This window comes from Myotis yumanensis, unplaced genomic scaffold, assembly GCF_028538775.1.
Source record: "Myotis yumanensis isolate MYYU_CA2020_CCGP unplaced genomic scaffold, mMyoYum1.0.hap1 SCAF_10, whole genome shotgun sequence".
In the NCBI taxonomy this organism is placed as follows: Eukaryota; Metazoa; Chordata; class Mammalia; order Chiroptera; family Vespertilionidae; genus Myotis; species Myotis yumanensis.
In genome coordinates, this window is record NW_027223761.1 from 10,090,655 (window position 1) to 10,117,034 (window position 26,380).

Sequence of the window (26,380 nt, forward strand, 5' to 3'; positions counted from 1 at the left end):
GTGAAAGGGGTGGGCAGGGGGTATGGAGGGATTGAGCAACAAAGGGGAAAAAGAAAAAGAACTGGATATGGACGACAGTGGGGTGATTGGGGAGGGGAGGAGGGGGGAGGGAAAGGTTATAAAGGGGATAAACGTAATGGAGAAAAAAGTATGAACTTTATAGAATGCTGTAAAAACAGGCCCTTTTGCAGGATGACCCAAAATACCTGTGCATGCCAGTGAGGAGGGACTGATGCAGACACTGTGGGTGCCCTGCCCTCAGAGGCCTTCGCACTCTCTGTGGGCCCTTCCCACCCACTCCCACCCCAAGCAATCTTGTGTCACCTCCGTGGCCTGCACCTGCCGTCTCTTTGATGCTCAAAGGCAACTGGGACCACCTGGCCCACGTGCAGAGGAAGTGAGGCGTGTTCTGCTTGCCCGGGCCAGCCCTTAGCCGGTCACTGATTGCAGTGGGGATGGGCAGGCATGGCTCCCTTGAGCCAGGACTCACTCTGAGATGTGACTTACATCCATTTCTCACAACCAGCGAACACTGGGGCTGGGATTCTGTCCACATTATGTGCCACCTTGGACAGACCATCCCAGACACCAAGAAACAGTGTACTCGGCAAGCTCCCCAAGCCCTCTCCACGCCGGCCCCACGGGACACGTCAGTCCCGCTCCCGAGGCACACTCACGATTTTCACAGCGCCGCCCGGTGTAGCCTGCCAGGCAGGCACACCTGTAAGATCCCGTTTGGTCAACGAGGCACGTGCCGTCATGGAAACAAGGGGACGAGGAACATGCTGCAAGAGAAAAGGCAGTTTCAGTGCCACTGTGTGGCCTGTCCATTTCTTCAAGCCTGGGGTCCTGCAAACAGGCACACCCATGACTAAAGCAGAGCACCTTTCACCCCCACAGAGGGACTCCAGGGGCAGAGCAGCCTTGGGTAGCTCTATTTTTTTTAAATATTTTTTTTTATTGATTTCAGAGAAGAAGGGAGAGGGAGAGAGAGATGGAAACATCAATGATGAGAGAGAGAGTCATTGATCAGCTGCCTCTGGCATTGCCCCTACTGGGGATCGAGCCCGCAACCCTGGCATGTGCTCTTGACCAGACATCAAACCATGACCTCCTGGTTCATAGGTCACAGCTCAACCACTGAGCCACACCGGCCGGGCATCCTTGGGTAGCTTTAGATCATCTTCGTCAAGAAATCCCAGCATCCTGGATTCCGGGGGAAAGGAAGTGGAAGGTGATTTTCAGGACACTGTGGAACGTGTGCTCAAGAACTCCCGAAGACACATTCTGCGAACAGTAGTCCTTTGAGATGGTGAGAGTTCTGGGCTCACATATGGTGGGGAAACACTACTAGTATTAAAGGACATTAACCCAACTTCCCTTCTGCAGAACTTCTCGGAATGCAGTCCAATCCCAGACGATGAGAGCTGGGCCGATCCCTTAAGATGGAGCACTTGGGTCCCTTTTGTTGAATCCTACTTCCTCACCCGGACAAGGCAGCAGGCAAAGTCAGGCTTAGAATTAGTTACTCGTAAAGTAAGTGGCATTTACCATTGTAGCTTAAACCATTTAATACCTATTTTACAGATGAAAGCGAGGCTCAGAGCACGCCTGGTGTAGGGCAGCCGTGGAGTGCTCCCTACGGACCAGACTCCCGGCGGGGCCCTTCATCTTTCTGTCTTCCAGAGCCTCCTCAATGGCGCAGGATCTACCTTTATTCCCTGAGTCACTGCGTAGGAAACTGCGGCCCCCGAGAAGTAGAAGAACTTGCCCAAGGTCACCTGGCTTCATCGGCCAGAGATCCAAAGCTAATGTTTTTAACCATGCAGGCCCCCTAGTGGGAGCTCTAGAGCCAAACTGCTTGTGTATAAATCTCTGGTTCCACCTCCATAGCTGTGTGACCTTGGACAAATGACCCAGCCTCTCCGTGCTCCAGCAGCTGTGCAAGGGAGATAACAATCCCTAGTTCTGGTTCCCGTGAACATTTCTGAAATATACCTCGCCATTTCTCTCCTCCGGCTCAATGCTGGGGCTTGTCTGAGACCCCGGCACGCCAGGTCTGAATAAGGCTGAGCAGGGCGGGGAGCGGTACGCAGAAAGGAGGCGTCTGCGTGCAGCATAGTCGCAAAACGCTACATGTGTCTCCATGGCCCTTACCTGTGATCTCTTCAAAAGTGGCATGGAAGCCGTCGAAATTCTTGGAGCCGTCTGAATGGAACAGGATGTGGAGCGAGGAGCCCGTGCTCCTGATGGGAGCTGGCCGCTCGTTGCCACAGAAACGCTTGATGATCTGGCCATCGCTGTTGTCGCCGTCACGGACCTCCACGTAGTCATACTGGCACATGTAGTCAAACTCCAGGCTCAGCATGACAAACCTGTGGGCGGAGAAGGTGACGGCGGGACCCACGTGGGCCCCAGGCAGTCCTGAGACCCCTGGGCAATTCGAGGCCAAATGATGCACAGGCCTCTGGACATTGGGTGCCACTGGCCTGGTCAGATAGGGGACTGGTCCTGGAGGACTTGAGTCAGATGAACACTGTTAGTGGACAGGTGTGTGTACGTACACTGTGTGCATGTGTGTACACACACAGAGCACGCCCAGGTGAAGGGGTGCGTACGCCATTCAGGGAATCTCTGTACATGCTGGCTCCTTCGGGGACAACTGAACTGTTCCTTCCTCAAAGAGGACTCCCTGGTAGATACCTTATTTTCTTCATGACGTATATACAAATTTTTGTTTCTCATTTTTATCTCTTTGATGTGTGAGTGTGTGTGCATGTGTGTGTGTGTGCACGCACACATGTGCCTGACTCCTCCACTAGACTGCAAGCTCCTTGAGAGTAGAGTGGTGCATCTGTCTTATTCCTCTGTGCCTAGAGAGAAGTAGGAGAGGTGACACAGGAGGCAGAGAGCAGTTCTTTCAACATTTATTCACGCAACAACTATCCACCCAGCCCTTGCAATGTACCACGTTCTGTTCCAGGCACTAAGAACTGTTCCGGTCAGACTCTCCTGTGCTACTTCTCTACAGTTACAATAAAACCAGGTCTCTACTTTGGGCTAGGGAAGAAATTAAACATTTTCATGGACCTTAAAGCCCATTAGAGAAACAACTTATCTTCCACACAAGTGAGAAAACTGGTTAATTTGTTGCGGGGGTGGTGGCTGTTTTCTGAGAATATCAGTGAAAGGATCTGTGACAAGCATGAGCCCTGCTCTAGAGTCTAACTTCCCTGAATGTTAGACCTGTGCCCTTTAGTTCTTCACTTCCCTCCCATGGAACCCAGCCCGGGACTCTGAGAACAGGAAGGCTTGGTTATGATCTGGGCATGAATAGATGGCTCTCAGTATCTTGCTTTGTTGTGTTATCTTTGGGTAAAAATCAACAGAGCCCCACTGTTATAGGCAGTGAATGACAGCATTTAATTGGTCATAGTTTTGACCAGGCCTTATCCCACTAAATCAATGAGAGGTTAAATAAAAAGGCTCCAGTATACATTTTCTGCTTTTGAGGATAATGTACTCATGGTTAGTTAGCCCCCGGGTCACTAGAATCCAGCGCCCTCAGTCCCATTACTGTGTTTCCTCATAACCCCAACCCCTTACCTTAGCTGGATGTTAAACCCAGGTTTGGCGTGAATGGTCCATTCGCAGTGAGCATTTAGTGGGTAGCTCTCCAAAAAAATCTGACCCTTCGAGGCTCGCAGAACCTGGCCACATCCTGGGGAGAGAAGATTGGGGCATGGACGTGTGAGTCAATAGGAAAGAATTGCTGGAAAGTCTCAAAGAGCCTTTGAGCTCATTGCACACCCTGAGAATGAAACAGAGAAGGAAAGAACTATTTCTGAAGCACCTCGCGATGCGTAGGTTTTAATCCATCCAGCAGCTCGAGAAGGGAAGGGGCATCGTTCCAGTGTCCCAGCTGGGAAAATAGATAACCAGAGGAATAACTGGCCTAGCTGTTGAGTGACAGAGGAGAGATTCAAACCTAACTGTGTCCGACTGTGAACAAGCCGCGCTGTCATCCCCCTTTGCCGAGATGGCCAAAGGCCAGTCTGTGGTCTCCTTCATGGGCTCTGGAAGCTGACCTTCCCCACGCCTCTCTCTATAGGACACTGTGGCTTTTGTCCAGAGTCTCCACCTACACATGACCCTTTGGTCTGTGTTCCCTACACCTTCTCCATCCCACAAACAGAGCCCCAAAGCTACTCTTTGCTGACCCCCTCCATCCAGTTAGAAAATTAATTTGATCTATGAACAATTATGTAATCAATGCCTCTCTAAGGCATGATCCTGGAGGGTGGACACAGTCTCTAACCAGTTGGACTGGATTAATGGGTTTCATTTTTTTCTAGTCTCCAACCCTCTTTTCTCAAACAAACTCTTATGAAGACTGTCAATCAAAACATGGACCCAAGAGGGGTTCTGGATTAAAGCAGAAGCAGAGACCCAAAGCCCTCCACCCTCACCATCACCCTTAACCCCTGAGTTACCTACAAGGGAGCCCTAAGATTTGAAAACCACTGGAAAAGCACGGGTGTGTAAGAGGCACACTAGTTTTATAACAGAGTTTGGGGAAAATGTCTTGAATTGGTTTTTATAGAAAAAAAATCATCTGGGTTATGTAAATAAATATTTTCTGCAAGAGTTGGCCATCTATGATTGTGGGCCAAAACCGGCCCACTGCCTGTTCTTATAAATAAAGTTTTATTGGAACAGAGCCATGCCCATTTTTTTATGCATTGTCTATGGTTGCTCTCAAGCTCATAACAGCAGAGTTGAGTAGTTGCAACAAGAGACAATAAGACCTTAAAAAATGAAAATATTTACTATCTGCCCCTTTACAGAAAAGGTTTATCTATCCCTGGTCTGTATAGAATTCCAGATCAATAATTCTTTTGGCCGAGCTGGGATCTTTTCTAGCCTGTACACCTAGAACGGTACCTGGCATATAACAGGTGCTCCATAGATAGGAGTCGAATGAATACATGGTGATATCATGATAGGCCAGGCCCTAGCGAAAAGATTCATAAACATTCTCTCCGTTAATCCCCATGAGAACCCAAGGAGAGAACATTCATCTCCCCATTTCCCAGATGCGAACACTAAGGACGGGAGAGGGGAGGGGACTTCCCCGAGGCCAGATGGCCAGGGAGTCCGAAGACCGTCAATCACTGTGCCAACAGGAAAGCCCTGGTGAATCTGGAGACCGCAGCATCCTCCTACCCAAGGCTTGAGACTCAGCGCTACCTTCTCCGGCTGTGTGGCCTTGGGCAAGCTACTTCATCTCTCAGAACCTCAGCAAACCCAAGTCCAGCGGGAATAAAACTGGTACCTCCATCATAAGGTTTGTAAGGCTTGAATCAAATTATGCACAGAAAGCCCTCAGCAGGAAAATCAGCAAATGCTAGTAGCCACAGATCAGGGACTTGAACCTGAGTCTGTCAGGGACCAATGCTGGGTCTTGACTGGTAACTTAAACTGCCTTCGGGGCTTCCTGATCCAGCCCCCTCCCGCTCCATTTGGAGGAGCAGGACTTTTCCGCCCTTCCCTCCCCCACCCCGCCCCCAAAAAAGATAGGCTGACTCGTCACCACTCCCCCTGCTTTTCTGGAGTGCACGTTCCTTCTTCCTGCACACCTCACGCTCCTCCTCGCCCACGCCTGCCCATCTGCTGCCCGGCTACAGAAAGGATGCGTTGGGTGTGAGGGCCAGAAAAAGAAACCTTCGTGCACAGCCTCCAGCCCTGGAGCTGGAAGCTGCCCAGTCGCCAGGCGTGAAATCTCAGCTCCCACAGCAAACCTCCTGCAGGGACCCACGCCAGAACCAGCAGCAAATGCTGCTGCAGAAGCTGGAACCAGACAGCAGCATCCCTGGCCCCCCCGTCCCCCTGCCACCCTCATGTCCAGGGGGAGCCGCTGCCCAGCCCTGGTCAGGTCTCCTGGGCAAGACCACTCAGGCATCGGGGAGCCCCAGGATCTCATGCAGCCTGTGGAGGGCTCAGAGCCCCAGCCCCACTCAGACGCCGGCCCCCCACTGGCCATGTGAGCTACTAGACCACTTGCTCCTGCAGGCCCAGGGCTGTCCTTCAGGAGCCAAGATCCCAAACCACAGGGGCCATCTCGGTTACATTTCACAATGTTTCCTTCTCACCCCAGAGGGGAGGGCAGAGTGGGCACCAAGATGGGGACAGGTTCCAACCAACCTGAGACCAAGAGGCCACTTCTCAGCAATGAGCCTGGGGGAAGGGGTATCAGGCCCAGGGGAGAGGAGGAAGGAACCTCGCTCCCACCCCACACAGGGGCTGCTCCAGCTCCCTTTCCACACTGTCCCTCCCAGGGGAGGCAGCGGGCTGCGTGCAGGGTGCGAGCTGCACCTCTGTCTCGGGCAGAATAGTGAGCACAGCTCAGTGTCCGGCCAAGGAAGTGCTGCTGGCCAACCAAGCAGGTGGTCCTGTGTCTGAAAGGCCAGGGCCGGCAATGGCCCGGGATCCGTGCTCAGACTCCCTGAGGATGTCTTGCTGCAGAGGAGGAAGGGGCGTGTGTGTGTGTGTGTGTGTGTGTGTGTGTGTGTAGGGGAATTTGCCAGCAAAGTTAGATTGTCCACTGGGCTCTCAAATCTTGGACTCATCTCCAACCCACCCATCCAACCCACCCACCCACCACCTTCCCGGTTGCTACAAGCCAAACAGGAGAGAGAGCCGGATAAGCCCTGCTTCTGCAGAGCTGAAAGGAACTCTAGACGAGGAAGAGAGCTGGAAGGCTCCCAAAGACACGAACACCCGCCGCGTTCAGACAGGAGTCTCGTTGTCTCCAGCACGGAGGGGGCCGGGGGCAGGAGGGAGACACAACATCCTTCTGAGAAGCGGCTGAGTTTCCTTTTTTCTCTGCAATCTTTCCTCTGAAGGAAAAGAAAGCGCTAAGGAAAACGTTCAGACTTAGAGAGGGATTTGCACTTTCTTCCCTCCTGAGGTGGCTCGGGAGACAGGCCTCGGTGGTTTCGCAGCAGCCTGGGGGGCCACGCTGAGTCCGAATCCTGGGTCAGCCTCTAACCAGCTGTGTGAGCCCAGACAAGCTCTCCGGATTCTCCCAGCTGAGGGGCTTCCTCATTTGGAAATGAGACTAACAGCAGCACCGACTGCCGTGTTGTTGTTATTTCTCTATTTGTTTGTACTAAGGGTTAAATGAGATAAATATTGCATCTAAAGCACTAAACATGGGGCCTGGTACATAGACGTGCTCAATAAATGGAAAGCAATGTTATTTCTCTTGAGTCTTGTCTGGATCTGAGACACTATTTTGGTACAAGGACGACAGGGACAGCCCAGGTTCTGGCCACTGCCCCAGGGATCTGAAGAGCCTCGTTACATCATTGGCTGGAGCCCTAAACCCATTAAGCCCAGGATCCCAGGCAGTGAGGGCAGAACAAACGCCTGGATGATGACATGGCCCATGCACGAGGCCAGGAGTTGGGAGAAGGCTCGCACCTTCCACGTGATCTGGTTCATCACACCATGACCTGCAGGCCCCCAGACAGGCCCTCGGAGTGAGGCGCATCAGTGCCTCTCACATGCAGAGAGAGGAGAGATTAGGCTCTGGGCCCAGCCTCTGAAGTGGCATCTTGGTGCTGCCGTTCCCAAGCTGTGTGACAGCAGGAGTGTCATTGAACCCCTCTGGGACTCAGTGTCCTCCCCGTAAAATGGCTGTGCTGAGGATTAATGAGTTAGTGCATGAAGGTACAGAGAACGACGCCTGGTTCACAGTAAGTGCTCAGTGGTGGCTTTTATTGGGGGCTCAGGTCTTCTTCAGGAACAATCAGATCTCCAGGAGCAACTCCGCAGCTCACTCCGTGATGTGGCAGGTAATCCCAATCAGGTTGATACTTTATACGGATTGTTTCATGTCATGGGTTGCCTCCCTCACGACACAGTTCTGTGAGATCAGGGACCTTGCCTGTCATGTTCACGCCTTTATATGCATTGAGTAGGTGCCCAATTAATTAACTGAATGAATGGCTGTGCAAGATAGAATCAAACATCTTCCCAGTCAAACCATTTTTAAAGCCCCGCCCCTCTGTATCAAATGGCCTGTTCATTCCGTTGAAACTGTGGTCCAGCAAGCATAGCGCTTTGTTGCAGAAGGGCTTTCCTCCCCAAAGTTGCCTGGGTATTTGCAACAAACACACACTGAGAAAACCCTGCCAATCCAATTCAAAAGACAGGATCTGGACTAGGGTGGCACAAAGAACATAGAACACTGAACACTTTCCGTCTTTTTTCTCTGTGCTTCAGCTTGGTTGATTTCTACTAAACCTGTGCTTAAGTTCCCTGCTCCTCTCTGCTGTTGTGAACAACTGGTTGTTAATCCCCTCCAACCATTTTTTAAAAATTTTTAGATAGTATAGTTCTCAGTTCTGGGATTTCCGTTTAGTTCTTTTTTAACATTTTTCAAATCTATTTTGAAATTTCTCTTCCCTTCTTTAATTGTATTAGCAGTTTACTAGTACTGTAAATCCTTTAATATATTTATTTTTAAGTTATTCAAAAATCCTTGTCTGAAAATTCCAGTATTTTCTCATGTGTGGTCTGTTTCTTTGGACTGATTTTTCTCTTGACTCTAGGTCATGTTCTCTTGCTTCTTCACAACAGGAAATACATATATTTTTTGCATTGTTAATATCCTTTCCTCTATTAGGCAGTTGGGATAAGGGACTGATTAGGTCGATCCAATCAGAAATTAAGCTAGTTTGAAGCAGGCCCGAGGCTATGATCCTTCTGGAAGGGTCTTGAAATTCAAGCACCAGGAACCTAACAACTGTTGTTGATTTTCAACACTCCCCCACTGCCCAGCTTCCTGCAGCTCCATAGCTGCGAGAATGGAAAAACGGAGCCTAGGAGGTGGCACCACTTTGAAATGACAAGTGTTTGAAGCAGCAAAACTACACTATCCAAGATCTCCAGCTTTCCAAGTCTTGCCCCAGCCTCTGCTTGCTCAGCAAAATCTCATTTAAGAGAATAGCTGGTCAAGAGGATGGCCTTTGCTTTGCAGCCTCCTTCAGATTTCAGTTCGACCCGGACAGCCCATAGGCTCCTCACAAGTGTGGCAGGCTCCTCCTCCGCCTCCAGCATGCCCACCCTCTCACCTGCCCTGCCCCCAGCCAACCTCATAGCTGACTCACATATGAAGCATCCTGGATCACTTGCTCGCCCAGAAAGAACTCATTCCTCTGGAGTTTAGACTCTTATAGATTATGTATTCACAAATCCTCAAAGGTCTTAAAGAAAATTCTGAATTTTCTTTGATTTACCAAGTGATTTCTTGCTCTCTGAGCAGAAAGGAAGTGTTTTTCATGTCCTATGCCCTACCCAGAAGCTGAGCAATGATGGATGAGCTCTTTGAGAACATGAAATCTCCTGCAAACTTCTCACATTAATTCCCTAGAGCCAAAGAGCTTCAGGACATGAAATATAAAATGCAATTTACCACACAATACTCGTCCTAGGAAGACTACCTCCTCGTGTCCAGCATATATTATCTTGTCACTTTAGGGAATTCTGCTTTATTATTTTTTCTCTCTGGCTTTACATTGATTTCCTTCTCAAAAAAAAAAAAAAGAAAAGAAAAGAAAAGAAAGCAAGCAAGCAAGCTTATTTTATGGCTCTGGTTTAGTAATAAAAATAAGAATAGCCCTGGCCAGTGTGGCTCATTTGATTGAGCATCATCCCATGCACCAAAGGGTCACTGGTTCGATTCCTGGTCAGGACACATGCCCAGGTTGTGGGTTCTGTTCCAGACCAGAGTGTGCATGGGAGGCAACCTATCAATTCTCTCTCATATCAATGTATCCCCCTCTCTCTCTCTCTCTCTCTCTCTCTCTCTCTCTCTCTCCCCCTACTTCCCCCTTCCCTCCTTTCCGCTCCCTCTAAACTGAATAAAAACATTTTTTTAAAAAAGAATAGCAGCCACCATTTATTTGAGTACTTACTATGTACCAGATTCCATATTAAGGGATTTATAGATGGTACTTAATTTAATCCACAAAAATCCTCTAAGGGGCCACTATTATCCCCCTTTGGTAAATGAGGAAGCAGAGACTTACAAAGATTGAGTAACTTTGCCCAAAGTCATATGAGTAGAGATTCAAACCCAGGTGCCACTGGTTCCAAGCCCTATTGTTAACTGCCGCATAATACCATCCCCAATTTGGACCCAATTGGGAGTCGTTCCTTTCCTGGAAGTGTCAAGACACCAAAGACCACAGCTAGATGAGCCAGTTTTCAGTGACTCCAACCAGGTCATTCTCTGGTTCTCCAGGAGGACAGCAATTAATCAGCAATACAGCCCAGCCAGTGTGGCCCAGTGGTTGGTTGCTATCTGTCTCTCCCTCTCCCTTCATCTCTCTGAAATCAATAAAAACGTGTGTTTTTTAAAAAAGCTTTGTGAAAGTGCTCTCTCTCTCCCTTTCTCTCTTTCATACAGACACACAGAAATACACACACACACACACACACACACACACACATTTGCTCTTGACCATTGTCTGTTATGGCTCAAGGACCAGTCTCACAAATCCTCCTCCTCTCTCCTATTCTAGCTCACACACATTTTGGGACATGGCTTATGGCCAGTTCCTCTGCTCCTCTGCCTCTATGCAAAATATGACTAAGAAGATAAATGTATTCAGACCTATAATCTCTCCTTATAAATCCTCTCTTCTCTGGGTTGATTTCCTAACCTTCTCATATCCCCTGGATCCTTCGACGCCTGAAAGGTTAGGCTCACTGTAATGCTACCTGGAAGTGTGGCATATGGAGTGGCTCTTGGTCCCGTTCCCACTCCTGCTCATCTTATTTGGTGGCTAAGAAACTCAGTCTGAGGGCCGCGTCAAATAAACTCCACTCTGGAGGTCAGCAGAGTGGCTCCACGTGAGAAGCCAACCTCCAAGTTTAAGAAGCGTTGAAACCTCTGAGAGGAAGGCTTCATTTTGACTCTAGTTCTCAGCCCCTCTTGGAGCCAGCACACAGACTGCCGTTCCTAAATGCCTTTCCCGCAGGAGGAACCAGGGTTCGTGGAGAAATGGCTGGTTCCAGACCAGAGAGCGAGGAATTGCTTACCGAACGACGCAGTAGAGCCAGCTTGCAGGGGCTTTGCTGGACAATTCCAGGCCAATTTTAGCACGGAAAAGAAAAATGGTGATAACGTGGAACATGGAAAATATTAAATTCACGTGTCTATAGTGCAATAAAAGAAAGTCAGGTGTGGGGAAATGTTAATAGGTGAATCCAAGTGAAAGGTATAGGAATGTACTATTCTCTCAACTCTGCAGATTTGAAATTTTTCAAAATAAAAAGTTGGGGAAAGAAAAATAAGAATCCGCTCCCATCCCTAGCCTGGATTTTCTGAGCTCACGAAACCATTCTTTCCTAGGCAGGGAGATGTGAATAAAGTCTTCCCTTAGACTCAGTGACTTCAGGCCATTCTCCTGTTATCTTGGTTAATACAATCTGCCAATGGTTATGAATGACTCGATCACATAACCGATTTTAAGACTGTCGTAAGTTGGGTTGTCACTAATTAACATTGTCAAGGACATGATCAAATAAAGGTGCTGTAACATATGCTCAGTGCTCTATATGAAAGCTCTATACGGAATCGTCTTTCTGGAATTTGCCGGTCACTTCTAGTTCCTTCTAAGATTCTATATGGCATGGGGGAGGGAGTGGAGGGGGGAAGGGCAGGAATGCCTGGGCCTCCAGATGGTATTTAGCAAGAAGCCCTCATTCGTTCCTTCAGAATGAAACTGCCTGAAAGGATCACTTGGGCGCCATCTACTGGGTAAATGCTTGCACTGCCATGGGGGTCCAGCAAGGTGCCCTGGCCATAAACAGTCACTCAAGTGTGGCTTCCCCTTAACAGAGGCAGGCAGCACCCAGCGCCCGGCAAGCAGTCCACAAACAGTGAAATGAATTAATTCCCCCTTTGAATTCCCCTCACATTCATTTAATGCCAATAGGAGGCACATGTGGTAAGAATCTAATAACATCATAATATCACACGGATGTCTTCTTATGGTCAAACGCTGTTTCCATGGATGGTTTGTAAACTCACTGAGGGCTCGTTGTTTCCCCTGGTGACTAATCCAGGGCTCCACAGAACATGCTCTATGAAGGCTGAGACTGTGGCCAGATAGCACACTGTGTGGGGTGAGGCTTTCAGAGCAAACATTACGGAGCTGAACAAGCACAACTGAACTAACACAGAATGGGACAGGAATCGGACCATTATTCTGTTTGTTTCATAGCACTGACGACCACACTTCAAATTTTTTTACTTTTTGGGTGTTTTGGGTTTGTTTGTTTTTTAGTCTCTTTTCTCCAAATTACAAGCTCCAAGACCTGTCTTGCTCATCACTGTATGTCCAGGACCCCAGACCATCCACTCAAGAAATATTTTTTGAATGGCTGGGTAGACTGATGAATGAGAGCCTGGCTTTGTGTTCTGCCAGTGGCAATGGCCTGTTGTAGCAATAAGCTGTCTTTGCGGAAGCCTTGATCCGACACCTGGACACCATCACTGGTCCAACCACTTGGGATGGAGAATACTTCCCTAGCTGACTTGATTTGGGGCTTAGCCACGTGGCCTCTTTTGAAATGTGAGTGAATGTGATATGAGAAGAGGCCTTAATGTGGCTGTGTGTATGGCTTGGCCTCTTGTGCTTCTGCAACTCCTCCCAAGAACAGCACGTCCTTAGTAGCTGCTGCCCCTTTGGCCTGGACCCTGAGGCATGGAGTTCAACCCACAGACCCATAATAATAAAAAAAAAATTCCTTTTTGAGATTTGTTACACAGCAAAAACTGACTATTATATATGGACATATTATCACCACCACCCCTAAAAGCTTCAACTTAGATATTCCACTCTCTACCTACAATACCCCTTCTATCTATGTGTTCCACCACTTTACTACCACTAAGCCTACTTTTCTACCACATTGAGACATCCATCCCTATTCTCTCTCTGCCAGGCTCTTTCTGATTTCATGTCCTACCCAACCTGGATGAATTGTCTTAGCCAATTCTCAGATCAAGCAAATGCCTGTTTCAGTTCATCGCTGCTACCATGCTGCTGGCGAGCACTGCCCACTGGCCTGACTGCAGCGCCTACATAACAGTTCCAGTTTGAACTAGGTCCTCAGTGTTGCTGGGACTTGCCTTTCCTTATTCCTCGCGTGGCTGTCTCAAACCTTTGCTACTCTCAAGCCTCGGTCTCACTTCCACTCTGACCTCAGCAGAGATTCCACTTCCCACTTTTCAGAGAAAACAGAGCTTTTGAAGTGGAGGTTGGATGATACTATGGTTAAGAACCAGGGGTCTAGAGGTGCACCCACATAGGTATCTTTCTGGTTTGCCCACACCTGAGCAAAGGCATAGCTCAAGCATCAACTCCTACCTAACGTCTCCCCTACCCCTGACTCCCTCTTCGTTTACCTCTGTCCTGCCAATGCCTTATCCTAGTCCCCAACTTTTCCTTGGCTTTCCACTGCGCTCAGAATAACATCTAAATTCTTTACCCAGTTCACCTACCTACAAGGCCATGCACGATCTGACTCCTGCCTATGGCCCCCATCACATCACTTAGCCCTTGTCCACTCACATAGAGAAGGAGCAACCTGCCATTTCCAAAGGGAAGAAACCCTAAAGTGATCTAATAGACTCTAGGGGGTCAATGCGAAATCGAAGTTGTACTGGACAGCTCTGATTATGTCTGTCTTAAGCAGTTTTATTTCTGGACCACTACCAGCTTGGCCATTCAGGAGCATATAAAAGAATAAGGATACGTTTACTGTATTCATTTTCGCTATATGCCAGGTAAAGCATTAGGCATTTCACACACATATCTGCTTTAATTCTACAAACAGCCCAATAGCATTCTTCCCATTTCCAAGAAAAGGAGACTGCGATTAGCAAGGGTAGATGGCTTGGCCATGGTCACAGTACAAAACCATTAGTTAGCCCAGGCCCGTGTCATTCCAGAGCCTGTGGTCTTGATCATATCAGAATGTCTCCAGAGAACAGCTGCCAGAGGAAGACCAGGGTGAAATCCTGCAGCGAATCTCCCTGGAAATTAACCCCCCACCCCCCAAAGTTCTAAATTCAATTTCCTGGAAACCATCTAAAATGACATCCAAGTTTTACATCTGTACCTGAGACCAGCACTTTAAAATCATCTGTATTCAGAATAATTGAGCTCCCGGGCTCACGGTGAAGCACCAACACATCCCTTCTCCAGGGGTAATTGCATTTTTCGGCCACAAACCACAGACCTCATCCTTTTCCCCGGACTTTTGAAATCCGTGGCATTTTGCTAAGGTTAGATCAGGCAAAGAATACCAATAGCTCTCCAGTCTCCATCTCTGTGGCCTGGGAATATCATTACAGGAGGGAAACTGCTCAGCCTGCAAGCCCAGACTGCTTCTGACTCAAGGAGGGAGCATGTGGATCAGGCTTAACACAATACTAACAGTGCGTCTGCTGCCCCAGGTCCCGAGTCTCAGCAGGACAGCCACCATCAGGGTCCTGCAGAGGGGAGTCTCTGCTGGGGGGAAGTTACAGTTCCACACCATTTTCAAAGGCCTGTGGAAACCCATAGGTAACCCTCATAAAGACTAAGTAATTCCTGGAATTCCAGTAGAACCCAGAAAAAAATCTCTTTCCCAGAACAAGGGGCATGCTGACAATTTGACATGGGTCTCAGGATTTAAAAGCAGGACTCAAAAAATGTACCAATAGAAATTCATATTTAAAATGTATTACAGACTGAGCATTTCGATGCTGTAGTCACTGTTATCTGACAGATGCTAATGTGGAGCCGCTTCAGGAATGGCCAGGAGGCCATGCAGAGCGCCTTGGCTTTGTTCAGCAGAAAGGGGAAGATTTAAGAGCAGATAGGAACCTCCCGTGGCCAATTCCAAACAGATGTCCACAGTCCACAACCAGCAGAATGGAAATGCGCGTGTTTGTTTTTTTATAGCCTTATCTAGAAAGCTCTCTGGCCGCAAGCTTGCCAGAACTCATATTCCAGCAAGAGAAACCGTAGTCCGCGGCCAGCAGAGACATTAAATCAGCGGGCACTAGAGACGGAGCTGCCTCGGGGGTCTACTCACGCATGCAGTCTCCTCCGTACCAGCCCGCCCGGCATTCCGCACAGTAGAAGCCCTTCACATAGAAGTCGTCCAGTGTGCCTCCCCACGAGCCGTTTCGGCAGGTCTTGCAGTTTTCAAAGATGGTGCAACCTGAAACATTTGAAAAAAGAGGGTGTTGGAGTAGCACCTGCTGCATGATCGGCTTGCATGGGAGAAACTGGGCACCTTCTCAGGGCCTTGTCTCAAGGAAGGGCACCTGGACCGAGACAGGCGCCAAAGCCTTTGGGGAAATGCTGGCTCCCAGGACATGCTGGAGTCACCGGCATTCAGACTGAGGAGGGTGCTAACAACCATCTTTCTAGTTAGTGGCTGAAGTACTAAAGTAACATGAAATAACCTGCAGCAAAACCACCTAGAATATCATCATCCAGAGCAAACCGGTCACATTTTTTATATCCATCTATACCAGGGGTCCTCAAACTTTTTAAACAGGGAGCCAGTTCACTGTCCCTCAGACTGTTGGAGGGCCGGACTATAGTTTAAAAAGAAACTATGAACAAAGTCCTATGCACACTGCACATATCTTATTTTGAAGTAAAAAAAACAAAACGGGAACAAATACAATATTTGTATTTGCATGTGGCCCGCGGGTCGTAGTTTGAGGACCCCTGATCTATACAAACACATTGTTGTCAATTAGGCTTACACTATATACTGTACATTCTGCTTCCGTAACTTACTGTTTCACTTAATAAAAGAAGGCATCATCCCATTTCATTGAAGGTCCTTCTATGTCATATGCTTCTATTACCCAAGCACGCCTTTGGAAACAACCTTAAAGTCTAACAGTGGGCTCATCCGGGAAGGTGTCAGGCTGCCCCCATCAGCAGGCCACACCAGAGAGGCGTGAGCAGTTCCCAAGCAAGGGTCAGTGAAAAGATTGATTGATTGATTTGAGAGAGGAAGGGAGAGAGTGAGGAAAACATCAATTTTTGTGGTTCCACTTATTCATGAATTCATTGGTTGATTCTTGTAAGTGTCCTAACCAGGGATCAAACCCACAACCTTGGCATATTGGGATAATGCTCTATCCAACTGAGCTACCCGGCCAGGGCTCGGATCATTTTTAAAACATGGTTTCTTGAGCCGTGGAGGGTGATGAGGGAAGGTAGAGCTCGTTCAATCTCACTCAGGGCAGACAGCTAAGTTCTAGCTCAGCCACTTTTTATCCTTAGAATCTACTCCAGTATCTGCCACATAGGAAGTATTAAATAAATATTATTTGAGTGAATGGATGATGGATGGATGGATGGACGGATGGACGGGTGAACTGCCAATGCAGGCTTCTGAGCTGTTTGAGATAACTAGGGTCTCCTTGAGCTGACAGCATACTCTTTTGCTTTTGGCTGAAATTCGGCTTTGTTGGGTTATGGTGTATATATTTGCAGTGTGTATATGGTGGTTCCTGTAGGAGAGAGACTAGTAACCCTCTCTTCGCATACCAGCCTGATTCTACTTCCCTCTCCCGGTCCCTTCTCCCACCAGAAAAGAGTTGCTTATATGATGCCTCAAATTCATGTGGCCCATAATTGGGTCCTAGGGGGGTCACTGTGCCTCCTACAGGCCGTCTTCACCTGTGTGCCACTTCTCATCTTTGCTTCCCTTACCAGTGTGCCACTGAGGAGGCAAATGGACTCAGAGTATACCCTCAACGATCCTGCCAACTCTTTCTTGGCACAGTAACACCCAGGCCATTACATGCAAGCCACAAAAACCAGCCTGGTGATGAAAAAGAATGAGGTGCTATTAAAAAAGCCACCAAGGAACTCACAGAATTGCCAGAAGGGCCAGAGGACCGAGTTCAGAGCTACACAGCCTAGAACCGCACACAAACACCTTGCAAACTTGGTCGGGTGAGGGCCCTCGTGCTGCTGGAACATTCTGGAAGTCACAGCTCACATCCTGCCACCATGCCCCTGGACCTTGACCCTCCTACCATCCCTGCCACCAGCACAGAGAAGATTGTTGTCATCCATGACAGAACTTTCTAAAACCACATTGAGATATCATTTCTCATGCATGAAACTGACAACAATCCCAAATGACATGTTCTGTTGCAAGGCTTTGAGAAAACAGTCCCCTCATACACAGCCACTGTGAGTGCCAAAGGCACGGAGGAAAACTTAGCAAAGGCTGGCAAAATGACAGGTGCACCTCTCTTTGACCCGCAACCCCTCTCCTAGGAATGTACCCCAAAGCAACACCGCAAAAATACTAAGTGATGTATGCCTTGGGCTATTCACTAAAACATTGTTTATATTAGCACAACGCTGGAAGCAGCCCAAATACTCATAAACTATGGTAATCACACAACACAGTTAGAAGTAACTGCAAAAAGAAATGAAGATGGCGGCTTCATACTGTCAGTGAGTGATCTCCAGCATGCATTGTTAAGAGCAAAAAGCAAGGATAAAGTATGCTAACTTTCGTGCAAGAAGGGAAAAGATGTATACATGTGTGTATATATTTGCTTGTATTGTAAAATATGGAAAACGGATGGAAATAAAAAGCCTATCTGTATATCACACGGGTGGCATATATTACAGAGAAAAGAAGTACAGGCACATCTTGGAGATACTGCAGGTGTGATTCCAGACCACCGCCATCAAGTGAGTCCTAAGCTTTTGCTGGTGGGAAGTTTGCCTTCAATTTGTAAAAAAAAAAAAAAAAAAAAAGCAACATTTATGAAGTGCAATTAAGCAAAATTCAATAAAACAAGGTATGCCTGTACATCGATTGGCTTTAAAACGCAGTACTTTGACTGTACACTTAGTGGGATATATTCTAAGGTCAATAATAACCACAAAGAAAGCGTAACTTCAATCAGTGGTCTTATTGTTAGTACTAATAGTATTGTTATTTTATACACTTCTATTATGTTCTAACAGAAGATAAAGAATATAAGTGATTAGGTTAGTATTATTAGAAAATAGGATGTTCACCATGGGACAAAAGAGATACAAATATAAAATCAAAGAGGTTAAGTGAACCTTATTATATTTGAACTTGAATATCAACATAAATTCATTTAAAAATAATACATACTCCCTAGCTCCGTTCACTAAAAAGAAGACAAAACAAAGGAACCGGGAACAACGACAGTCCAATAGCAAGGAACACCTCAGGTGCTTGTGTTCTCAGACCAGCATTTCCTGGAGACACAGCCAACCAACTGCAGATCTGGGGCAGAAAATGCACAAGAAGAACATGACACATCTCGGCATGTGAGAAGCCAAGGAAGCCTTCAAACCCTAGTGTGGCCATGTCGGAAGAACACAGGGGGACAAGAAGGGCTTCCAGTGTCCTCCAATGGGGTGATGTGTGCATCAACATGGGTAATGACTTAAACAATTGAAGCACATAAATAAATCAAAATGCCTGAGTTCATAATCTCTCTCTCTCTCTCTCTCTCTCTCTCTCTCTTTCTTTCTCTCTCTCTCTCTCTCTCTCTCTCTCACACACACACACACACACACACACACACACACACACACACTCCTCCCTCCTGCCAGACTGAGCTACTTGCAGAGTCCTAAAATTTAGGACTCCTAAATCCTATGCTTTCTCTTGCCACAGGGCCTTAGCACATGCTGTCCTCCACAGGTTGACCTCTCTATCAGAATCCCTTCACCCTTGGCAGTTGGCTGCTGCCATCTTCAGAACACGCGTCACCTCCTTTAATACGTCTCCACTGACCTTCCTTCCACTGACCCCATCCCCTTCTGTGCTCCCATGGTACCTTGTGCTTCTCTATCACAGCACTCATCATGCTTAATTATAGTTGCCTATTTCCCTCTCCATCTCTCCCACCAGGCTGCAAACCCTGGGAATGCAGGAAACGTGACTTTAAAAAAAAAAATCATTGTATTCCCAATGCCTGACATGATACATAGGAGCTGCTTAGTGTGTTTTGTATTTTGTTTTATTGTTATTGAATTTATTGGGGTGACATTGGTTAACAAAATAATATAGGTTTCAAGTGTACGATTCTATAATACATCATCTGTATATTGTATTGGGTGTTCACCATCCAAAGTCAAGTCTCCTTCCATCCCCATTTATCCCCACTTACCTTCTTTTACCTTCTCCCACCCCCTTTCCCTCTTGTGATCACCCTTCTGTTGTCTGTGTCTATCAGTTTTCTGTGTTTGTTTGATTTTGCTAACCCCTTCATCTTTTTCACCACGCCCCCAACCCCTCCTCCCCTCTAACAGCTGTGAGTCTGTTCCACGAATCTCTGAGTCTGTTTCTATTTCATTTGTTTATTTATTTTGTTCATTCGATTCTACATACAAGTGAAATCTTATGGTATTTGTCTTTCTCTGATTTACTTATTTCACTTAGTGTAAAACTCTCCAGGTCTATCCATGCTGTCACAAAAGGTAAGATTTCCTTCTTTTTTACAGCCGAGTGGTATTCCATTGTGTAAATGTACCACAGCTTTTTTATCCACTCATCTACTGAGGAGCACTTAGGCTGCTCCCAAATCTTGGCTATTGTAAATAACGCTGCAATGAACATAGGAGTACATATTCTTTCAAATTAGTGTTGTGGGTTTCTTCGGATAAATTCCCAGAAGTGGAATTGCTGGGCCATAAGGGAGTTCCATTTTTAATTTTTTGAGGAAACTCCATACTGTTTTCCACAGTGGCTGCACCAAGGTGCATTCCCACGAACAGGATGAGGGTTCCCTTTTCGCCACATCCTTGCTAACATTTGTTGTTTGTTGACGTATTGATGATAGCCATTCTGACATGTGTAAGGTGATATCTTATTGTGGTTTTAATTTGCATTTCTCTGATTATGAGTAGCATTGAGCATCTTTTCATAAGTCTCTTGGCGTTTGCCCATTATTTTGAGTTGTTTGGTTTTTTGGTATTGTTTGAATTCTTTATAAATTTTGGATATTAACCCCTTATCAGCTATGTCATTGGCAAATAGGTTCTCCCATTCAGCGGGCTGTCTTTTCATTTTATTGATGATTTTCTTTGCTGTGCAAAACTTTTTAGTTTGATGTAGTCCCATTTGTTTATTTTCCCTTTTATTTCCCTTGCCTGAGGAGATGTATCAGAAAAAAATATTGCTACAAGAAATGTCTGAGTTTTACTGCCTATGTTTTCTCCTAGGATTTTTATGGTTTTTACTCTTACATTTAAATCTTTAATCTATTTTGTGCTTATTCTTGTGTATGGTGTAAGGAGATGGTCTAGTTTCATTTTTTTTTTTTGCATGTATCTGTCCAGTTTTCCAAACACCATTCACTGAATAGACTGTCTTTACTCCATTGTATGTTCTTGACTCCTTTGACAAATATTGATTTACCATAAAGGCGTGGGTTTATTTTTGGGCTCTCTATTCTTATCCATTGATCAATATGTCTGTTTTTATGCCAGTACCATGCTGTTTTGATTACTATGGCCTTGTAGTATAGTTTGATATCAGTTTGTTGGTTAAATCAATGAATGAGTATATAAATTCACAGTTTTATGAGTTTAACACTGAAAACACTGAACTCCTCCAGTGCCTCCAGTTAGAATGAGCTGAATTATGCCATTCTTAATAGGCATGGCCTCATAGCCTCCTGATGGCTTCCCATCAGGGCAAGTGTTCAGCCTGTTCCCATTCATGACCTCAGAAAATGCAAGGCAACCTCAGGTCTCCCATTCCACACTCACCTGGGTGAATCAGGCAGGAGTCACACTCATTGTCCTCATTCCTGCAGCAAGGGATGGTATAACCCACAACTTCCTTCTTTCCAGGGCAGACGCATTCAATCTGATCATATTCACAGCACTCGCGACACATGATATTCCACTCAGCTCCGGGGCAGGCTTCATTAATGACTGTGTACTCTGAAATAGAAACCAGCAGGTAAAGACAAAGGTCCTGGCAGGAAGGGGTAAGACCCATAAGTACTCTACTGCTGAAAAGCAACCCTGCCCTACAAATGTATTGCCCTGCCTGAATGATAGAGAGGACCCTATGCATTCTTCCAGGCCAACATCTCCCAAGTGGGTGGCTTACCTCAGAAGGTGTTCAAAACCACCCATTGTGCATAAATGGAATTTGTGAGAACTGCTATTCATTTTCATTTTTTAATGAAGTAAGAAATCATGTTTTATCCATATATAATCTAAGTGGATGACACATAAACATATATAATTTACAAGCAAATATACACCTCTTGAGTTCCTACGCTCATTTCTATTTTTGCTGGGGTGCATCAGGCCACGGCTTACAGTTACACAGGTGGTGCAGTGCACAACTCTAGGACCATTCAACGGCACAGCTGCCCAGCACAGGCCAGGCATTCAGGCCATCAAAAAAGTTTGGAGACCAGTCTCTAGATTAGGCCATTCAAGTGCAAGGCTGATGGCCAAGTAGAGACCATGTCATTCATTTCCTCCAAACCTGGCTCCTCCCTCTCGCAGCATGCAACTTTTATGGTATCTTCAAAGGGAAAACCAACAGAGAAGACAAAAAGCACCTTAATTAGTATGTTTGGGAGAATTTCAATGTTTTCCAAGGGTGAACTCATTGGCAGAACTTTATTCAGTCCCTAAATTCAACTGAGCATTCTTTCCCTTGAGAAAAAAAAAATGAACGTATTCCTTTCTGGGTAGCATTTATGTATTTCTTTCTTAAAACATACACACACCTTAAGTAAATGAAAAAGAAAGACCACCTGGCAAAATCTATAAGAGGAATCAGGCGGAGGTTGCCCAGACTAAGAAACAGACTTTGCTTTGATCCTTGTCTTTCTCCCATTCTCCATTTCTAAAAATGTTGCACAAAGATGACGACTGAAGCAGAAATAGGTCAGATATTTGAGGAAGAAAGTGAATCTGGCTTCCCTTTGAAGCCGTTTCTAAAACCCTCTGGCAGGAATCCCCAACATGCTTTGTAGACCCTACTTAAACCCACCTTAGCATCTGTGGTGGCGTCTAACCCCCTGGATTTCATGGTTCAGTTTTCTATTTTCTACCACTGAACTTGGAAGTCTGACACAGTTGGTCATTCTTAATTGCCAACTAGGGCCATTTAGAGAAAGTATCGCCATCTACGCACAGCCTCATAAGAACATTCTAGCATCATAGAAAGGAACTACTTGCATAAAACGTTATTTTCTTTTTTATCCACAAACATTGGTGGACGAGCCAAGCTCCTCACACTGGCATTTGGGAATGAATGACATCGATCACTGTGATTCTGCCACTACTGGAGGCGACGGTTTTATTTATTTATTTATTTTTGATATTTTATAGTCGATTTTATTCCATTTTTTTGCCATTTTATTTTTATTTATTTATTTATTTAAATTCTTTATTAGTTAAGGTATTACAAATGTGTCCTTATCCCCCCCATTAACCCCCATCCTCCCCCCCCCCCCCTCATGCTCTCATCCCCCTGTTGTCTGTGCCCATTGGTTTGGCTTATATGCATGCATACAAGTCCTTTGGTTGATCTCTTCCCCTTACCCCCACCCTCCCCTACTTTCCCTCTGGGGATTGATAGTCTGATCGCTGTTTCTCTGTCTTTGGATCTGTCCCTGTTCATCAGTCTCTGTTGTTCTCTATAATCCACAAATGAGTGAGATCATGTGGTATTTATCTTTCTCTGACTGGCTTATTTCACTTAGCATAATGCTCTCCAGTTCCATCCATGCTGTTGCAAAAGGCAAGAGTTCCTTCTTTTTTACCGCAGCATAGTATTCCATTGTGTAGATGTACCACAGTTTTCTAATCCACTCATCTGCTGATGGGCACTTAGACTGTTTCCAAATCTTAGCTATGGTGGATTGTGCTGCTATGAACATAGGGGTGCATATATCCTTTCTGATTGGTGTTTCTGGTTTCTTGGGATACATTCCTAGAAGTGGGATCACTGGGTCAAATGGGAGTTCCATTTTTAGTTTTTTGAGGGAGCTCCATACTGTTCTCCACAATGGCTGCACCAGTCTGCATTGGAGGCGATGGTTTTAATGGCTCTTTCTGGTCTGGTAAATCCACCCCTCTCTTCCTCCCCACTGAGACAGGAAAATGCCCCCATAATATGAGTAAGAAATAAACACATAAGTGAAATAGTCTATGAGAAATATTTACTGCTGACCAGCTGAAGAGACTTAAAAACACAAGAAGCCGACAAGAGCCATTTCCTGGATTTTTTTCTCCACTTATTACAACATTTGCAGAAAAGGCTCACTGGTCATTTGGCATTAGCTGTACAAATGTCACGAATTTCAACATGGTGCTAAAGGCCAGGTCCAGAAACAAGGATTTAGAGAAACACCAATAGCACTAAGTTACTGAAGGTTTGCATATATGTATGCTAAAGCACTTTAGCATTTATTTAGCTAAGGTGCTTTTATATTATTGATACAACTTAATCTTCAAAATGACCTGGTGAAGTAGGTAATACATTTTTTTTTCTTAAAAACATCCAGTCCAGCCCGCCCGGCTGTGGCTCAGCAGATGAGCATTGACCTATGAACCAGGAGGTCACGGTTCGATTCCTGGTCAGGGCACATGCCCAGGTTGTGGGCTTGACCCCCAGTGGATGCAGGAGGCAGCCGATCTATGATTCTCTCTTATCATTGATGTTTCTGTATCTCCCTCTCCCTTCTTCTCTGAAATCAATAAAATTATATTTAAAACAAACAAATAAAAATAAACATCTAGCCTACCTCTTTGCTTTACCAGTGAGGAAAAGGGCTATGTAAAGAAGAAGCAAAGATTAATGCCAAAGGAGCTTTTTTTTAGAGAATTGATTCTAAGGGGAAGGCAGGCCCACAGAATCCCAGGCCTAGAGAGGATGGGGCTGCTTAGGGGGGACAGGCCAGGACAACCTCCAGCTTCACCCCTAATGGATTGAGCGAACATAATTTGTCTTCCATACTTAACAACAAAGTCTTATAAAAGTTGCAAATAACTTTTATCTCATCATTGCTTCCCAGGAAATAGAGTAATCCCTCCTTATCCACAGGGGATATGTTCTGAGGCCCCCAATGGATACCTGGAACCACAGACAGTACCAAACCCTAGGTATACCATGCCTTTTCCTACGCAGACAAACCTTTTCACTTCCAGGAAGCACTTCATGGCTTCTCTGCGGCATATCTGAATTGCCAGCATCACTACTCTTGCACTTTTGTGCCATTATTAAGTAAAATAAAGGTTTCGTGAGCAGAAGCGCTGTGACAGCAAGCAAATCTGATAACCAAGAGAGCTACTAAGTAAAAGTGACTAATGGGGGGTAGTGTATATAGCGCGGAGACCCTAGACAAAGCGATGATTCACATCAGGAGCGGGACACAGCTGGACAGCACGAGATTTCATCACGCTGTTCAAAGGGTGCACAATGTAAAACTTATAAAACTGTTTATTTCTGGAATTTCCCATATAATATTTTTGAACCACAGTTGACCCGGTAATTAGAACGGCAGAATGTGTAACCACAGATAAGGGGGTGCTACTGTAAGCAACTAAAGCAAAAATAACTCATGGAGCACTGCCCTGGGATAGACCAAGGCACTGAAAGGTCAAGCACATGGCCATAATCACACAGCAAAATCCAGCTTACAGAGTTCCGGGCACCAGACACAGGGGGTCATCCCTAATTCTTCCACTGGATCAAATATTTTTTCTTTATAAAACTCAACATGTTTCAATATAAAACATCTCTTGTGAAAGCTTCAAAAAAATAAAATCATAAGAAATAAAAAGTCTTCAGAAGTATCCTTAATATTTTGTTGTCTATCTTTCAAATTGTCTTCTGTCAAGAAGCACATATACATCCACAGGTAGATACTGACAAATGTATACACATGGTCTTCTCACCTCTCAAAACTGGGAACACTATTTTTATTTAAGAATTGATTTTTTTCAACAATTTTCAACCTTTTTTATCCAATGGCACGCATAAACTGACTACTAAAATTCTGCAGCACAACAAAAAATATATTTTTGCCGATATGGCAAAAAGTAGGTATGATTTTGATTCACACCAAATGGCTATTGTTGTGTTGGCTGATGTCATTTTTTAAAATTTGATAACCTAAGGGAAAAGAGGTCAGTGCCCCTGACTAAATAGACAGGCATTGCATGTTTTAAGAATTCTCGCAGCACAGTGGTTGATTTTAAATTGCTGCATCATTATCCTATGTGTGCAAGTGCTCCCCTCCCTCCTTACAATCTTGGTATTTCCAAGAGAGTTACAAAGTGCTTGGACATCCTAAGCTTTGCTCAAGCCCTTCCTCACACAGCCACGCTCGGGACAGCCATCCTCTCGTCTCCTGTCCAGAATGGGGAGTCCAGTCATGATGGTCCAGCTCTGGATATTCCAGAATTCACTTTGGAAAATGCAAGATCCTTAACCTCTCAGTCCTGTTTTAGGAATGGGGATGCCAAGGCAATGACGACAACCTGAACTTCCTAACTGATGTCTAACCAGCACACATTTCTGACCAGCTGGCCCACGTTCAGCTGGTGGAGAACAAATGAATGAATGAATGGGTCGGCTGTCATCACCATCATCATGACTCAGCACAGCCCCTCGTCTGCCTGATGGTTTTCTGCAAAGCTACCCAATGCTCAACCATGTCTATTGCTGACAACATGGGGAACACTTAATCCCCCAAACAGCAGGGGATTAACGCCACAGAATGGTAGGGGAAGCAACTGTGTCCCCTTAGCTCAGTCTCTGAGAGCCACGTTTTCAACACTAGATTTTCAGGCAATATGCCGACAGGATGACTGTGAAGGCCGATCTGAAAAACTCAGAGGATTCTTTATGAAAACAAAGGTCAGCCTGTTCCACCCATGCCTGAAACATCAGTCATCCCATTAAAGGCCCAGGTGAGACCACCCCAAAGAAAAGTACTTTTATCGTGTGTCCGCTCATGCTGGATGTTTGAAATCTGCCTTTGCATCCACCAAAAACCCTATAGCAACTCATCTAACCATATTTAATTAAAATCCCTACTGAGCTGTTTACTGTCCTGCCATCTTATAAATGAGACTAATGTGAGAGGGAAAAAAAATGACATTATGAATCAGAGAGATAGGCACCTAGGCAGCTTGGGCCCCTCACTTATCCCCACTCAGTCCTCACCCACTCTGTGCAATCTGAACTTCCCAACTGATGTCCAACCAGCACACATTCCTGACTACCAGCCCACTCC

At 45.9% G+C, this 26,380-nt stretch overlaps 1 protein-coding gene across 5 annotated transcripts in view; it reads right to left on the minus strand.

Annotated features, from left to right (window-relative positions):
• Positions 1–26,380, minus strand: part of PAMR1 (peptidase domain containing associated with muscle regeneration 1) — a 138,664-nt gene that overhangs the window by 23,396 nt on the left and 88,888 nt on the right. For all 5 annotated transcript variants that reach the window (XM_070427790.1, XM_070427795.1, XM_070427794.1 and 2 more), the window contains 5 exons: positions 20,877–21,053; positions 15,163–15,291; positions 3,607–3,721; positions 2,158–2,375; positions 678–785 (listed from right to left, as the gene is read on the minus strand). In XM_070427790.1, coding sequence (XP_070283891.1) covers positions 678–785; positions 2,158–2,375; positions 3,607–3,721; positions 15,163–15,291; positions 20,877–21,053 — 747 coding nt within the window. The remainder of the gene's footprint in view (positions 1–677; positions 786–2,157; positions 2,376–3,606; positions 3,722–15,162; positions 15,292–20,876; positions 21,054–26,380) is intronic.